General features: G+C 43.0%; 1 protein-coding gene across 1 annotated transcript in view; it reads left to right on the top strand.

The window, feature by feature from the left end:
* LOC147641784 (D-xylose-proton symporter-like 3, chloroplastic) overlaps positions 1-12,782 on the top strand; it is a 31,922-nt gene extending 19,140 nt beyond the window's left edge. Inside the window, exons 10-14 of the mRNA XM_086799690.1 lie at positions 1,974-2,054; positions 2,169-2,267; positions 2,824-2,961; positions 12,159-12,346; positions 12,544-12,782. Of these exons, the coding sequence (XP_086655816.1) occupies positions 1,974-2,054; positions 2,169-2,267; positions 2,824-2,961; positions 12,159-12,293 (453 nt within the window). The 3' untranslated portion in view covers positions 12,294-12,346; positions 12,544-12,782. The remainder of the gene's footprint in view (positions 1-1,973; positions 2,055-2,168; positions 2,268-2,823; positions 2,962-12,158; positions 12,347-12,543) is intronic.
* Positions 12,783-18,719: the final 5,937 nt, after the last annotated feature.

The raw sequence follows: 18,719 nt of genomic DNA, 5'->3' as shown, positions 1-18,719 counted from the left end.
TCAGAACTGGAGAGGTACCATGACAATGCGAATGTGCAACATCGTCCTCAAGGGTGCAATCATCCTGTAACTGTAATGCAGCATCCTCCTGTGAGGGATCCAGATCATGTGGCTGCAAGGCCTCATCCTCCAAAAAAGGATCAACATCCTGTGAGGCAAGAGCTGCATAGGGGTTAGGGTGCTCCCCAGGGAGTGTGGGTGAAGGGGCAGGTACGGGGGTCCGAGGGTGCCTGCCATTCCTAACCACAACCCAACGCTGTGTGGTCTGCTGTGTCAAAGGAGCAGCTGGAGTCTCGGCATCTGCAGAAGGCCTCTGATGGGCAGGACCACGCCGCCTCCTAGCATGGCCCCTCGATCTAGGACAGTCTCCAGCAATGTGACCCCGTCGACGACAAATCCGACACTGTGGTTAGGTATGCCTGCAATCTCCATCCTTTGGCGGAAATGAGATCCGTCAGGTCTCTAAAGCATAACATGATCATTAGTAATCGATGGATCAGGAACAAGCACAAGGACCCGGGGTACACCATCAAGAGTGGCGGTAACGGCGGCGGAAGCTGAGGCGGGAGAGCTTGGGAGGATTGGTACCTCTCGAACCTGGCCAAAGGATGCCCCTATGGAAGGCTAAAGCTTCCAATAGGACCGAGGAAGAGCAGGGAACTGTAGTGAGACTGGGGTAAGGCGTTGATCCTCCACCACTGGATCAAAGCCCATCTGGTACTGAAAGAAGAAAATCTTCCTAGGACCAAGAGGAAAGGGGCTGCTAGCCAAAGCCTGAGAAGTAGCTTCTGAAGAATGAAAGTCCACCTGGAAGAAGCCTCGACCAAGTAAATGAGTATCCTGAAAGTGCACAATCATCTCTGAAGGGAGAGTTGCTAGAAGCCATTCACGGGCCTGTGAACGAGAAGGGTGGGAACCATAAACTCTCCCAACAAGGGTAGTCTGGACCTCAAGGTCAATGTTGTGCTGAAGAGAGGTGAGCTCGTCTTGTGAAAAATTGATGATTCTCCTAGCCAGTGGGGGTGATGAGAGATTGGCTGCGGCAGAAAAAGCCATAAGACCAATCAAGAAAAGTGCGCGGCCGACTTGAATCCAGATAAAATAGCTGCTGGGAAAACGGGAGCAGAGGAAGGGGGGCAAAGGCGGGGAGCAGCTGGGGAAGCAAGGGCAGAGGGGCAGGCGGGGGCAGCAGAGGGGCAGGCGGGGACTGAAGAAGGCAGGGGGCGGGCAGCAAAGGGGGAGGTGGGGCAGCAAAAGGGGGCAGGCGAAGGCAGGCGGGGGGCAGCAGAGGGGCTGATGGGGGCAGCTGAAGGGCAGGCGGGGCAGCAAAAGGGGGGCTGGCGGGGGCAACAAAAGGGGCAGGTGAAGGCAGGCAGTGGGCAGCAGAGGGGCTAGCAGGGGTAGCTGAAGGGCAGGCGGGGACTGAAAAGCTAGTGAAGGGCAGAAGTTGGGCAGGCGAAGGGGGGTGCGAAGGCAGCAGATGGGCAGGCGAAGGCAGCAGAGGCAGGCGGGAGCAGCAAAGAAACAGGCGGAGGCAACAGAGGGCAGGCAGGGGCAGCAGCGCAGGTTCACGTCACTTCAGTACGTCGTCACTTCAGCAGCGCCTGTCCCCCTTTTTTAAAGAAAAATATGGGTACTATTAGATGTAGAGGCTTTGGCTGCTGCTACATCTGATATCTCTGATGCCATTCACACATGCACTCATGGGTGACATGGAAACTGGCTTCATTCTGTGTTGAGTTAGGATAATGGTGGCCAGTGTAAGAAGGATTTCTGGTTATGAGCTTTTGTGACTAATCATAGACCTTTTTTTGTGAAAATATTTGCACTCCACGTTTTTCTCAATGAAATTGTTTATGACTTGTAGAGGCTTTCTTTATTGATGGCAACTATATCTATGATAATAGCAATTTGTTGTGTCAGCATTTTGTGTTTGTTAATTAGATTCATTATACCTGTTAGTGTATGTACAGATTTTGATGACACTGATTGCAGTTTGGAAAGTCGATAAGCTAGGTCGAAGGCCATTGCTGATTGGAGGTGTGGGAATCTTGGTAAGATAGTACAATTTTTATTTTTTATTTTATTTTTGTGGGGGGGTGGGGGGTGGGGGAGTTCCCATTTTATCTCAGTCATAGTAACACACTTCTCTTACTTTCTATCTGCAGACCATGTCTCTCTTTCTTCTAGCATCATATTATGCATTTCTGCCAGGGGCTTCAGCTCTGGCAATCATCGCCTTGCTTCTTTATGTTGGCGCCTACCAGGTAACCTATTGAATATGATCTTTGTTGGGAATTGCTATAAAAACAAATAAAAAACACCTACGTCTGTACAAACAAAGCTGATGACTGATTTACATGGGATTCCCTTTTGGTTGAACAAATGAGCAGTTGGCAGTTATGCTTTCATGCATGGCTTCTGTGTGTGCGTGCTTATGTGCAGATATGTGCATGCACACTTATGGATGTGTGCAGATGTGTGAGAGAGTGTGTACGCATGCACGTGTGCGTGTGTGTCTGCGCGCGTTTGCATGCTCGTGTGGCTCTAAGGTTTCTGGTTGCAGAAGTTTCATCATGCATGTGATTATATCGATTGTTGTGCCATTGGGGTTTCTCCAGGTTTCCTTTGGACCAATAGGATGGCTTCTGCTTTCGGAGATTTTTCCATTATGTGTGCAGATGTGTGAGAGTGTACGCATGCACGTGTGCGTGTGTGTGTCTGTGTGCGTTTTCATGCACGGGTGTCTCAAGGTTTCTGGTTGCAGAAGTTTCATCATGCGTGTGATTATATTGACTGTTATGCACGTTGGGGTTTCTCCAGGTTTCCTTTGGACCAATAGGATGGCTTCTGCTTTCGGAGATTTTTCCATTAAGAACGCGAGGGTGGGCTTCGAGTTTTGCGGTTCTCATAAATTTTTCTGCAAATGCTCTTGTGACGTTTTCCTTCTCTCCCCTGCAGGTATGATTCTGTTTCCATGGGTCATATAAAATCTATTGAACAGTTTGCTATCATCATGCCAATGGACTCTCTGATGATTGACTCCATCAAGATTAAAACTGTGGATGGACACTATGAAGTGTGTCTAGGCATCCTGTGGAACACCCAAATCCATTCCGATGACCCTCACACTATACCCTTTAGAGCTTCTGTCATGTGTGGGAGGAAAGGTAGCAAGGGTGATTCCTCGTGAAAACTCTCTCACAATTCTCTCTAAAAGTTGGATGATCTTCTGTGTGCAACATGAAAGAATGCTAATGGTCCATACATCAGCTTGCTTAGGTCGGCTTGCTCTAGGGGACCCAAAACAGAAAGAAAATAATCCCCTCTTTAGCACCTAAGTACGCTTTTTCATATGCCCAGTCCCTAAACAGGCCTTCAAGGAACTTGCTCAAAATCCTTGCTCTTCTTGTCAATGCTGAAACCTGCCTTTCTACAGCTGTCCACAGTGCACATACTGCTGCTCCTGTTCCTAGCAAGTGCCTAGGGGACTCGAGAACCCTTCAAGAAATGCACCTAATCTGTATGTGCACTTTTTTTTTGAGAAATAATTTTATATATTTATATGTAAATCCAGTTACAACTCACAAGTCTTACTGCATGTGCACCCCTAAACTTTACCTCAAAAATGGTCACATTCTTGTAATGATTTACAGGTCCCTTGTAGTCATGGCACATGCATTCTTAAATTTCAAGCTTTCGGTGTATGTTCGGGCTGCCATTGAGCTCAGAAAAGGTCCTCAAACCTGGACCCAACCTGTCTACGCAGATCTCTGGCCCAAGTCTGATGCCAGAACCTGCTTCAATAGTCTCGAATTTTTCTGCTCCTTCTCATCCTCCGGGCGCTGTTTTCTCCGATCTCATGGGTGTTGCTAATGTGCCTGTGTGCACTATCAAACCTCACCATCACTCAGGTTGCACAACCACGTCCCTTTTTTATCTTGGAATGGTGAGGACAAAAGCATTTTGAATGCTCTAAGGAGATCTAATACATTTTCAAGTCTTCTCACTTCTTCTTGTACAGTAACTCTAGATGGCACAAAGGGAAACTCTAGAAAATATGCTGTTTTTTTGGCCTGCTTCACGAATTATCTGCTTGTTAGCGTTAATGAAATCCAAGGTTGCATCCTAATGCCGTTTGGATATGATCCAAACGTTTGGAACTGATCCAAACGTTTGGAACGATTGAAATGTTCACTAACATTTGGAAACGTTAGTGAACGTGGGATTTTGATTAATGTAGGTTAAAAAATGAACGCACGTGTATGCATAGAGTTCGATCCATATATCCATGAACCAAACCAACTCTAGGACTGCTCGCAAGACTTATGCCCTCCATAGAGTCTCGAAGCGTTAGCTCAGGTCGCTGCAGACTTTGAGCTCAACCAAACCATGCCATTTCAAAGGAGACCAACTCCACAAATAGCAGAGAACCATATGACAAGGATCAATGTCCCAATCTTCCTCAGTAATACTATAGTTCCAAAGGCAAAAACCATCTCTGTTAACCATAAGTGTAGACAGAGTTTTCCATAGTTGAAGTTATAGTTCATGGTGCAGCCGACTGTGAACCATACCCAACTTTACGATCTCATGTGACTAGTACACAATATCATAGAAGTCCCATAAGCAGATGTACTATCAACCTTAGTACCTTCGGGTGAATACAAAGATGTCACCAAGCGACTCCTAGATGAAAATTGAGCCTGTCTGTAACAAGGGAGCGGAGGTGCTACCCCCCTCTTGAGCATCAGGCAATGCTCTAGACCCATGCTGTGCTGAACTTGAATGAGCCATCGCAAGAGTCGGCTCCAACTCAAAGGCATCAAGATAAAGCTGCAATACTGAGGTGAATATGCTAAGTCACCCTCCTCCATCCACTTCGCGTCCATCGGTGAATAGTTCTTGAACTTCAAAGGATAGCGACGGGAAACTTTACCTCGTTCCTTTCTTTCCTTATGTGATAGTATCTGCTCGGGAATAAGAACCTCATCAAGCTCCTCCACTTCCGTCTGAGCCTCATTTGATACATCCTCAGGCACCCAAAACCTGCTTGCACTCCACCCAAGTGGTAAGCATAAGTCCGTGATGAAGCCTAGTAGATCACCAGTGCTAAACATAGAAAGAAGCTGTCTTCCGAACCCATGAAGCCTTTGTGAAGATACCACTGGTGACAAAGTGTCGAAAGTCATAGCCTTCAACCCATCTTTTGCACCATAACACTTCAACTGCTTCTTGTTCCTGGCCACTATTTCCTGTCCTTGGTGTCTTTTCTCCTGAGCTTCATCTTTAGCTTTTGCTCTTCACCTCATACACGCAAAGACACACAATCCTGCATTGTCTCCTGCACTTCCTTTTCACTTTCCTCATGTAGAAGCTTTTGATGTGACAACCACGGGCTCGCCTCCTTGAGAAAGTTGACGATTTCCGGCAATGGAACCATGAAACCGGCCTTCAGAAATTTGACGGGCGGTGGAACAAACACTCGCACACAAAACACTTCATCACCCATGGGGACCTAGAAAAGGAAACACACAAGGGGAGCTAGAATGCTCCTGCAAATAGTACAAGGACACCGATTGGCCCCAAAACGTAGTGGCGCCCCTTGCGGTATTTCTTTACTTGATCAAAATTTGAGTACAAAGTACAACTTGTAGAATCCTCCATCAATAGGATCCCTTATAGTTTCACCCAAGACTTCCAAAAGAGAACTCTCGTTATTACAGCACAGCATACCATAGAGAAGGCACACATGTACAACACCTCCCTACTTGAAAGGTCTTCTTTATCACTACCATGGACCCCTTGAACCCTTTCCCAAACAGCAGTAGGGATGTACCAAACCATATGTCCTTCCCTATAGTCACAGCTTGCATGTAACCTTGAGAAGACTACAACCAGTTCACATGAATCCAAAGACATGCTTTCCACATGAAACCAAAGACATGTATCCGATAAACCGTAAGCCTGTTTCCTCTCGAAAAACCAATGTCTTGTTTCTCGCCACCACACGACACAACCCTTCGGAATCCGCTACCCTTCCCTTTATAAAGAGGCTCCTCCACCTGCTTTTCTCCAAAAACTAAAAGCAATAGCAAAAATGCATCTTCCAAAAAGTAAATAATATTTTAAAAATCATCTAAGGTTTTAAAACCTTATAAACTCAAAATCCCTTTTTGTCCCTTTCACACTTGGGCCTGTCCACACATGGGTTCCCTTCTCAATTCACAGTGTCCATCATGTGTCCGTGCCCCCACCTTTTTGTTGTCCAGAGAAAAACACAAGGTCGTAACAACACCTATCACATGGGACCCCCCCCCACCCCAACCCCCCACGGCTTAAACTGGCATTTTCATTACCATTAAGGAGTGAAATACATCAAGCATCATCAGTGGGGGGGGGGCAGCCCAACGCCCAGCCTACCACTTCTTTCCACAATGCAAGTGAAGACAGTAGCAAACAATATCTTCCAAATGACTGGCACCCCTTAGCCCTTCATCACTGTGAGAGCACCATGAGATCCCATCCCCATGTGAACTGAGATGCTCAACCAGTTTTAGATTCATTCACCACCTTGCCCGTGGCAAAGCCTCAGGTGAAGCTTCACACCTGTGAACATTCTTGTCAATGGCCTCTTGCACTTAGGCATATCAACATACATTTCATTTTCCCAAAGGACTCTCACAGCTGAGAGTAGAATCATTGTTTTGCCTTCATCGTGTACATGAAACACATGAAATTGAATGGCAAGGTGAAAGTTTTGATTCTTACCAATATTTCAGTAGTGAATCCTCAAGATTTAAGACCTATTGTAGAAATTAGGGTTTGCAAACCCTAATTCTTGGACAACAGCACATGACAATGTTCCTCTCTATGAGGGCAATACACACAATCAAAAAGATGACGAACAACAGCTAAAAAAAGCCAGTATGGATTGTAAAACAGTTTTCCAACAGCTATGGAGATATAAAAATTGCTCCCCATTAAGAGTAGGATGAAGATAATTGATTGTAGAAGCCTGTAGAGGAGAGCAAGCTATAGCTCCAAGGTTTTTCAGCACTCCAAACAGGTTTTTCCTTCAGAAGTACGAGCAAAAACTCTCAAATTTACTTTTCTTAGCCAAGCAAAAGAGAGAGGAGAGAGAATATGAAGTGGTGGTAGCATGGGGTGATCTGGTGTGGAAAGTAGTGCCATGTGTCCCCCGAGTTGACCCTGTGAGTCATAAGGTGGTTTCCTACGCCCAAAGCCCAAATGTATTTAGGCAAAACTTTGTCCGCCCAAAATTTAGTGTTGTACGAACCGGCAACTATTCAATATGAATTAAGGTTTTAAACTAAATACTTATGACGTGCGAAACCCATCAAATGTTTCGTTAGGCAAACAAGTGATGCAACACACTTGTCCATCGGGGCGTAGTAGGCATTGCCCAGGCATTCAAAACTAGACATACATATCAAAGTCAAATTCACAAGCACTTATGCTTTCAATTTGAGTTCATCAAGGAAAGAAGCCCCATCTACTAATGACGCTTGGAAATACGTCCTGCCATGTCAATGGGCTCCTCAGGATCCATCCATAGTACATGTCAACAGAACACCTGGCATGCACACATGTCAAATGGTGACCCATCCATGGCCATGTACGTGCACAAGGTTTAATCTTAAGCCCGAGAAATTAGGGATTTGTGACACTCTGTACATGTTTTTATAATTCTGATAGCAACATCCATGTGATCTGATGGAAATACGTCCTGCCATGTCAATGGGCTCCTCAGGATCCATCCATAGTACATGTCAACAGAACACCTGGCATGCACACATGTCAAATGGTGACCCATCCATGGCCATGTACATGCACAAGGTTTAATCGTAAGCCTGAGAAATTAGGGATTTGTGACACTCTGTACATGTTTTTATAATTCTGATAGCAACATCCATGTGATCTGATGTATTGGTGGCTAAGGACATAAACATGCTCACTTCATAAGAGAAAACTCACAAGAAGTAGGATTTTTCATAGCACAAAACTTTAAAACTCAAATTGCACAATAAGAGAGATAGAGGAGAGTATTGTATTACTGAAGTGATGATACAATAGATGGTGAAGCCCCACAACCGTGTACTCCTGTGAAGGAAGCTTCGATGATGGTTGATCTTGAACCTCCAAGACGGAGGTTGTATTCTAGTAGAAGCTAGGGAGTAAACTCATAGTGATGACTGATGAACTATGTGGAGAAGTGGCTAGCTGTGTCTCTTTATTGGCTTGTATACGCGGGGCGGCCATGACATGATCACGAAGTGCTCATTTTAGGTCCCGTTCTTCGAGCCCCTCAACGTTAGGACAGGGTATCCAAGAGTAAAGTCTACCTACTACTCCATGTGTGGACCATTATGAGATAATGGTCTAGTGTAACATGTAGTCTATTTGACAATGTGTGAAATCTAAACCAAGCCGTCTCTAAACCATGTGGCCTCCTAGGCCACCTCCCCATGTGAATATGGGGATACCCGGGCTGCTTAACGATGGCTACTCCTAATAATGGGGATCATGCAAACATGAGCTAGCCGATGCCTGGACAATACAATATGAGGGTGGAGTATTGATATCCAACACCCCCCCTCAATGTTCATCTGAAGGTGAACTACCCCTGTGGTCTGATGCCGAGTCGATGAAGATGCCACTTCTTTGGATCCTACTAAGAGACTTTGTGAAGATGTTTGCACAATTCTCTGTCGTCGGTCAGGTAGAGGACCATCTCGACCTCCGTGAACACGATGAGCTCACACACAAAATGATAATGAATCTCAATGTGTTTCTTGCGAGCATGAAACACAGGGTTCCGAGCAACGGCCATGCAACTTTGGCTATCATTGTTGCATGCGTGGAAGCCTTGCTGTACTGATCCACAACATTGATGCTAATTAACACATGATTAAGATAGAAGAGAGAGAAGATTGGGTGTCAGGGTTTTCTATATTAATATGGTACAAAAAGGTTCTATGATGCTTGTACATGACTTCGGGCTATGGTCAGCCCCATAGGGGTGACCTTGGCCCTTCTACATATCTTCTACTGATGTTATGGAATGAATGAAAGCTGGAAAATGACTTGCTTAATGCTGAAATCTGAATTATGCTTATATATATGCTGGAGGATGCAGTCGGCTAGCTGCTAACACAAGTCGGCCTGCTGTGGACAGTAAAATATTGATAAATCGTGCGCTTTTGTATGCTGCCTTGCCACACCTGCTGCCCATGATCTGAACACCTAACTGGTTGCTGTACAGAGGCCTATTGCCAGCTGACAGAGTGCTGTTTACCAGCTGACAGCCCTTCTGTACTCCTCATGATGATGTTAATGATGAGGCTAATGCTGATGCTTCTGCTGATGCTAAAGATGCTGATGAAGATGTTGATGAGGACTCTGTTACTGCTAACTGCTGCACTGATTAGGGATTAAGACAGTTCATGCCAAAGATTAGCCATGGCACGGGCGTGCACGTGACATTCCCTTCTACTAAACTTGATGACGTGGTGGACACTGTCATCCTTCCTCCCTAGACTTCTAGTGACCTTGAACTGCTATTGACTTTGACTAATATTTTTTTGTCTAAACACCTTCACTCCTGATCTCCACTTCCAAGTCTTGTTGAAGAATTGAGCATCTGTTCATTGCTGTCCCCATGCCTGCTTTTCGCTTACCCTTAACACAATGTCAGGTCACCTACTGGAATTGATCATACCTGTTGCTAAGCCTTTGGAAATGATCGGAGAGCTTAATGAGGTACTGGGTATGCCTACCTACTCTCAGGGAATGCTTCCTCTGGCTTCACATGTTGCATACCACTCGTTTTGCTACCATACTGCATTCCTGTTGGTGGAAACTGTGCACCTTCCTTGGGACATTGTTTAGTGGGCCGAGCCTGAATGGTCTGATACCAATGTTGGATGCACGGAAGCCTTGCTGTACTAATCCACAACCCTAAGCCTGATTAAGAACATTGATGCTAATTAACACATGATTATTTAAGACAGAGAGGGAGAGAGAGAAGAAGAGAGAGATTGGGTGTTAGGGTTTTCTATATTAATATGGTACAAAAAGGTTACATGATGCTTGTACATGACTTAGGGCTATGGTCAGCCCCATAGGGGTGACCCTGGCCCTTCTACATATCTTATACTTATGTTATGGAATGAATGAATGCTGGAAAATGACTTGCTGAATGCTGAAATCTGAATTATGCCTATATATATATATGCTGGAGCCTGGAGGATGCAGTCGGCTAGCTGCTAACACAAGTCGGCCTGTTGTGGACAATAAACTATTGATAAATCATGCGCTTTTGTCTGCTGCCTTGCCACACTTGCTACCCACAATCTGAACACCTAACTGGTTGCTGTACATAGGCCTGCTGCCAGCTGACAGTGCTGGCTGCGAGCCGACAGCCCTTTAATGATGATGTTAATGATGGGGCTAATGCTGATGCTTCTGCTGATGCTAAAGATGCTGATGATGATGCTGATGAGGACTCTGATGCTACTCCTAATTGCTGCACTAACCAGGGATTAAGAGAGTTCATGCCGAAGATTAGCCATGGCATGGGCGTGCACGTGACAGTCACATTGTAGCGTTGTAGGCTGCTTCTGTACCACTCCCATATCTTGTAGAATCCTGCTAAGCCACAAGGCCTCACATGATGCAAAGCATGTAGCTTTGTACTTAGCCTTTGTCGACGAGAGTGCAAGAGTTGGTCGTTTCTTATTGATCCAAGAAATGCATCCCAAACCAAGAGAAAAAAAATACTGTGTTATTGAGCGCCTGGTATCCAAATCACCCTCCTAATTTGAGTCATAAAAGCCATGACGGTCTTGCTCACAGAATGGGTGATGTTGTACTCCTGAGAATGAGAAAAGAAGGGCCTTTTATAGGCTCTTGGGGGAATAATCAAATTGTCGACCTGCTGTCGGCCAGTCACATGGACACTCATTAATATATAAGCTATCGGCAGGAAGTACAAAACCTCATAAATCTATTGAAAGGATTCTGGTCCACCTTTTAGCCCTCCTCAAGCCTGTGACAATTGCTGCTGCTGCAAAGCCTAATGTTTTATTTGTTGCAAATCAAGGATTAGCTTGGGATTAGCATGTCTATGCATGCACATGACATCAAAACACCAACAACAAAATAGATGTATTACACAAGAAGATAAGACTACCAACTAGTTTCCTATATAAGGTCTCATCCACAAGGTCTAAGGTGTCTTTGATGGACATCTTCAGATTGACCTTCATTGGGGTATCAACTGCCTTGCATTTGGTCATGCCGAATGCCTTGAGTATCTCACCTGCATATTTCTGCTGAGAGATGAAAATGTTTCTACCAGACCTCAATCTCCAAACAATAATGCATGAACCCAAGATCTGTCATCTCAAACTCTACACTAAGCATTTGTTGTGTTTGTGAGATCTTTTTCTAGTGATCCCCTGTCAAGATGAGGTCATCTACATAGAGAACAATGACCATATACTTTCCCTACTCACAAAAAACATAAATTTGCATCTGAAGGGCTGCGTAAGACACCAATACTCACAAAGTAAGCATCAATCATCTAGTACCATGCCATTTGGGTCTTGTTTCAGCCTAGAGGGTGCCTTTCGTAACCTGCCTTTCGTAACTTGCAAACTTTGGTTTTGGAATCGAGAACCACAAAGGTTGTTCCGAGGTTCCGGTCAAGGAAAGTGGATTTTACATCCATATGGAGAACAAGCCATTCCCCTTGCGCTGTCAATGCAAGAACGGTGCGGATTGTGGTTAACCTAGCTGTAGGAGCAAAAGTTTCCAAAAAGTTGAAACCTTCAACTTGTGCAAATCCTTTGGCAATCAGCCGTGTCTTGTACTTTTCCAAAGTATCATTAGATCTGTATTTTGCTTCAATGCTTTGTAAACCCACTTAGTAACAATTACCTTGCGTCTTGGAGGACCCTACGTGTTGAGCTCGCAACCACACAAATTATGGACGATTTTCTTTATCTAATTAATTTCTCTCCCAGCTGCAACCAGTTTTTATTTCAAGCATGCGTGGAAACTGGCCCTATGAAGTATCAAAACGTTTCTGAGTTGAAAAGCTAAGTCGGTTTTTCCTTTCTTCTGCATTTCAGGAAGCCATTGGTACAGCTGCGACATTTACAACCTTTGGAGTCATCGGCGTTGTTGCGTTAGTATTTATTACATTCAAAGTGCCTGAGACAAAAGGTCTAAGCTTGGAGGAGATAGAGGACAAACTTTCAGTTTGAGCGAACTCAAGCCCAACCAGGAGATTTTGATGTCACATCCTGGCACCACCATTGTAAGTTGATGCAGAAATTTGTTTTAGTGGTTTTGATCAACCCCTTCATGATTACATTTGTCAACATGCTAAGTCAAGGGCAGTTTTTTCAACATATCCTAAAATTTTCAATATAAAAAATTTGTAGGCATTAAAAAAAAAAGAATTTGCCGATTTTTCGAGCCATGTTTTCACTAAATCTCCTTAAAATTTTGCAGGTTTTTCAAAGTCGAGAATCTGTGAACACTGATCAAGGGGGCATGTTCTTTTATTTTTGAGCTTTGCGTCTCCCCTATCCTTCATATTGTTTACACTTTGATTTGAACAGAGTTCATTCATCACTTTTTTTTTGGGTGACTTTTTCAGAGAATAATTTGTACATTATTTAAATGATAAAAGCAGTTGGTAAAAATAATGTATTCATTGTTAACAAACCCATTGGTGAAATTTTTTCTCAATTTCTTTTTGTTCTCCCACACTCCACATGCTGAAGCATTAAGAGTCAAATGTGTGAGGTAAACTAGTTTCTTATGTGTCAAGCCATGTTTGCTTTTGTTTTGATTGATGCAAGGAATTGCATAGATGTTATCAGAGATATTCATAGAGCATGCACACAACTAGACATGCGACTCTCAAGGATGAGCCTATATGAGCTGTGTCTTGAGGTGGCTTGCAGTCATGCAAGTGAACCGCTAGTCACCCCTAATTTAGGCATGCCTTAGTACGACTGACCAATGAACTTTTTGTCGGGCATTTATTACGACGACGGGTATTCAAAGCAGAAAGTGTAATCTCCTTTGTCCCTTAGTCACCATGGGATGCAGCCCTGTGTTGGTATCAATTTCTTTTGCAAACTCATTTCACACGTCATCACATACTCCACACCCGTGTGAACCAAGAGCTATGAGAGTTTAAGTATCTCATGTCACATGAATAGGGTGTCAACACATGAGTGAACAAGTATGCCAACTTTGTGATGTGAATGACACTAGACTGGGGACCATGCCGTCCTTGATTGTACACATAGTTTTTGTTGCCTTTTTAGAGGTGTTTTGGGATCTCATAGATCAGGGAATTTGAGGATAAAGTTGCTTGGTATTACCCTTGCACAATGTACTGAGGAATAGAGATAGACTCATTAGAAACATCATAAGATAGAACATATTGAATGTTCACACCAACCCATTGATGTAGGGGCATGTGGAAAGAGTGACCTTTGTGGTCTCTTGCCACGCAGATAATGTCACAACCTCTAGACAACTACCTCTCTCAAAGTCACTTGTCCTCAGTACAACCTTCAAACAACTTGTTGCCCTTGGATTAGTGTTTACGAATTAAGGATGTCACAAATTAGAGCCTTGGAGGAAATCACAAGGAATATGAGATGCTCTTTAGGCATACTAAGGGTTGTGCTCTCTCTCTCTCTCTCTCTCTCTCTCTCTCTCTCTCTCTTTGCGTACATGGTCCACATTAGTTAGAGTCAACCACCCATACCAGTGCCTTTTCTCTGAACTAGATCCCACTACCCATACCCACACTTTGACACCGCGCCCCAGAGGAGTTCTTAAGACTGAGATAGCTTGATCCATTCTACGAGCTAGATGCCCCCGACTCAGAGCATGAGGACCCTTCACCGCATAGAGACATATCCAGAAGGTTCTTCGATGACATGACATGCAGCTTGACTCTATCATGAGATTGGTACTTGCTGAGCAAGGATCATAGGATAATCTATATCTATACACACATTGGGTTTTTTTTCCTTAATGTCATTTCTTCCATGGCTCAGAATGTCCGTGGCACCATTGCATTACTTATAGTCTCATAGACCCTTGGGTTCTTTTGTAGACATGAATATAGCTCTCTCTCTCTCTCTCTCTCTCTCTCTCTCTGTCTCTCAAGAGTGGACATGTAAAAGATGATGCTTTGCCAAATGTATCACAAGTCGTGCATGATGATAGTAGCCACGTGCGTGCAAGTATTGCGAAATGGACGTAGTCTTGATGGGGTTTTGCATCCATCATGTGGGAAGGTCTCCTCAAATGTGAATACGGAGGAATGGGAAGAGCATATAAAGACGTCAAAGAATTTTATGATTTAAGGGCTTGAAGAGAAAGAGAAAGAAACACCTATGACACTTGCAGTTGATGTTAGTGCATTCTTTGAAGAACATTTCTCTATGCGAGGCATTGTGGTTTATGGAGCTCGTAGAATTGGGAAACCAACCACATCACGAAAAAGAGCCATCTTACGTACTTTCCTAGATGAGGAAAAGAGAGCTATCATATTGGACACTACTCAAGTGTATCTTCAAGGAACTACATACTATGTTACTGAAGATTGCACACCCACTCAAAAAGAAGAACGACGAAAAGCATACGAGGCTCGCACTAAAGGTAAGGAAGACAACGAGCCGAGTGCATAGGGAATCGCGACCTATGGGACCGCTAAGACATGTTTGCGAGTGGTATTTTGGAATTTTAGAGGATACCTTTGGAGAAAAGGTGTTGGTTTAAGTGATGTAGCTGAAGGTGCATACTTAATTTTCTTAGGAACATGATGCATGTCGTTTGCCACAATTGAGGGCTATGTAACAAAATCTCTATGGAATCCATGTCAAAAGCTACGAGGCAAAGCAGGGGTTGCATGCATATTTCATGACTCACTTATTGATGTAGTTACTGTGTGTAAATGTGATAAGTTCAAGAAGCAAAACATACGGATACAAGTGAGTGTAGGACAACATAGTGTCTATATAGTTGGATGTTACATACCCCATATTGAGTCTAATTACTATGAAATGTATTCTTTGAATTGATCCGATCCTCATTAGAACTATGTATGGATGTGTTTACATATAGTAAACTCGGAACAATCCTTGTCTTGGGTGATTTCAATGCGTGAACAAGGAGTTGGACAACTATGTCCTATCAGTTTTATGCCACAAAAAGAAGGTGATGAAGAACTAGACCCAAACATGCTTCGATGTTCTGAAGACATGACAATAACACAATATGGAAAAGCTCATGTCTCCATGCTACATAGCACTGATATGGTCATCCTCAATGGTACTAAAATGTTTCTTGAAACAGGTGGATACACATGTATAACAACATCATGAGGAGCAAGTGTGGTTAACTATGCATTAATTGTCAAAAGTGGATTGCACTTAGTGTCAAGATTTAAAATTGGGCCACTCACTCTAGATTAAGACCATAGGCCACTTCAATTGGACATGGCTCTAGATGTTGTGGGCAAGAAGAAACATAAGGCTCAAATGAATTGTAGCATTCGACTAAAGAAAGCAAGACCATATGTGAAAACTCTTGAGTCTTTGGTGAGGCAATTGAATGGCTACCAAGGATGAAAGCCAATTGGGATCAATCCAAGGATGTGATATGTCTTGCAGCCAAACAACATTTCGGTACATGCATGAAAAGACAAAGCCAAATGCGTGAGTTTGCGTGTAATGTATGGTTGTGATAATGAATGTAAAGTGGCTCTCGCAAGTCTTTTATGTGAGCATGGAAGAAATGCTTAAGAGTCAAGAAATTCAAAATGGTTTTCCATGTGATCGGCAATTGAATTTGATCAAACCTATCCACAAAGGGGGGGTCCCCTAATCAGCTTTCTAATTATCGTACAATTATGGTAAGCTCTATCATGTAACCATTGATGTACCGGCTACTCACAAATCGGGCTCTTGCATTGAACGTAGATTGAAAGCTGGATGGGCAAGTTATTATATGTTTGAGAATCAATGTAACCAAAGTGATACTCATGGGTGGCATGTTTGAGCTGCTTTATTTGATGCCTTGGCTACTCAAGGTACTCCTATATGGAGTAGAGGTTTGGGGAGAGGAAGCATATCAAAATTGACATGGAATGAAATTGAGAAGGTACACAAGATGTTCTTACATCGCCACCTTGGGGTTAAGGCATCAATCCCCTATGCCATTATACTTTTAGACACAGGGCATAGACCAATTGAGATGCTTGTTTTTGGAAAGGACTTACAGGTATGTCACAAAAATTTGTAACTTGAAAGACTATAGACTACCCAGACTTGCTTGGGAGGAAGGCTCCAAACTACAAAAAACTGTCAAAAGCAAGATTCTTTCATGTGAATGGGTATTGAACATCAAAAGGTGGTTCCAAATGTGGAGTATCAATTCTGTTTTGGATCTTCCTCCGGATCAGATGCGTTGTGTATCCTAATGTCTACCCATGCTACCCTCCCTCTCTAGGGTGGAGATTTCTCTATGACCTTAAAGGTCTCATAGGTCAATATTTGGCCTCTTTTAGACGATTAAACATCATCATCATCATCATCATCTCTCTCTCTCTCTCTCTCTCTCTCTCTCTCTCTCTCTCTCTCTCTAAAGAAAATCAACTATACTATTCACTAAACTTGGCATATGACAAGCTTGCACATTTAATCTTCTACATTTCAGGAAGCCATTGGTACAATTGGGACATTTACAACAAACATTGGTGTCATCATGTTAGTATTTATTACATTTAAAGTGGCCGAGACAAAAGGTCTAAGCTTGGAGGAGATAGAGGCCAAACTTTTAAGTTTGAGCAATGTCACACATCGTGGCACCACCATTGATCAATTGCCTCATGATTACATTCGTCAACATGGTCAAGGGCAGTGTTTTCAACTTATCCTAAAATTTCCAATATAAAAAATTTTGTAGGCAAATTTTTAAAAAGAATTTGCCGATTTTTTGAGTCATGTTTTCGCTAAATCTCCTTAAAATTTTGTAGGTTTTTCAAAGTTGAGAATCTATGAACATTGGTCAAGGGAGCATATTCTTTTATTTTTTATCTTTTGCTTCTCCCCTATCCTTCATTTTGACAAACTTCCTATTATATATTGTTTACACTTTAATTTGAATCGATTTCATCGCCCAACAAAAAATAGAAATCCATCACTTTTTTTGGTGAGTTTTTCAAATAATATTTTTTAACATTATTTTGAAACTTGAAATGATAAAAGAAGTTGGTGAAAATAATGTAGTCATTCTTAACAAACCCCTAAAAGTAATTGGTGAAAATTTTTCTGAATTTATATGCTCATCACAACATGCTAGGTTCTTTGTAAACAGATTTCACATGGATATAGGATGTCATCACACTTGCTCCACATGGAGAGAAGGCAACTACATGACTTAAGAACCATGAGAGCTTCAAGTATCTCATGTCACATGAATGAAGAGCTATGAGAGCTTCAAGTATCTCATGTCAATGGATAGGATGTCAACACATGAGTGAACAAAGAGACATGAGGCTACAATTATGCTAACTTTGTGATGTGAATGACACTAGACTGAGGAGCACACCATCCTTAATTGTACACCCTTTTCAGAGGTATTTGGGCTCTCTCATGGGTCATGAAATTCGAGGATAAAGTTGCTTGGCATTGTACGGTAGTGAGGCATAGAGATACACTCATTAGAAGCATCAAAAGATAGGAAACATGGAATGTTGGTGACACCAACCCATTGACTTAGGGGGGCATATGCGAAGGATTGGACATAGGGGAACTTGACAAGAGTGACCTTTGTGGTCTCTTGGCACATAGATGTTGTCACAACCATGTACACACACACACACACACACACACACACACACACACACACACACACACAGAGTATGCGTGTGTGTGTGTGTGTGTGTGTGTAAGAGAGAGAGAGGGAGAGAGGCACACACACACACACACACACACACACACGCACACACACACACACACACAGTTTCTATACGTGGGAGAGTGTGTGAGAAGAGAGGGAGTGCATGTGTGTGTGTACATGGATCCACATCTGTTAAAGTCCACCACATATACTAGTGCCTTTGCTTTACATTAGAGCCCAACACCCATACCCACGCTCTAGCACCATGCCCTAGAGGAGTTCTTAGGAGTGAGAGAGTTTGATCCATTCTACAAGCTAGATGCCCTTGACTCAGAGAGAGCACCAAGGCCGTCCACCACATAGAGATAGATCTAGGAGGTTCTTCGATGACATGAAACGCTCCCATCACACATAGGGTTGACTCTTTCTATCATGATATTGGTATTGGCTGAGGAGGGATCATAGGATAATTATCTACTATCTATATGTATACACACATTGGTGTCTTTTCCTTTTTTTAAAAAGAACTTCTATAGCTCACTATATCCATGGTATCATTGTATTACTTATGGTCTCATAGACTCGACCCTTGGGGTCTTTTGTAGATGTAAATATATATATATATATATATATATATATATATATATATATATATATATAGAAAATCAATTGTACTATTCACTAAACTTGGCATATGGAAAGATTGCACATTTAGTCTTTATAGATAGTCAGCCAATCCATATTGAATATCATAG

The sequence above is a fragment of the Cibotium barometz genome, chromosome 1 (genome assembly GCF_041138505.1).
Source record: "Cibotium barometz isolate CiBa-2024 chromosome 1, ASM4113850v1, whole genome shotgun sequence".
Taxonomy (NCBI): Eukaryota; Viridiplantae; Streptophyta; class Polypodiopsida; order Cyatheales; family Cibotiaceae; genus Cibotium; species Cibotium barometz.
Note: the sequence above shows the minus strand (reverse complement) of the source record. Positions and strands in the feature narration are given on the sequence as shown.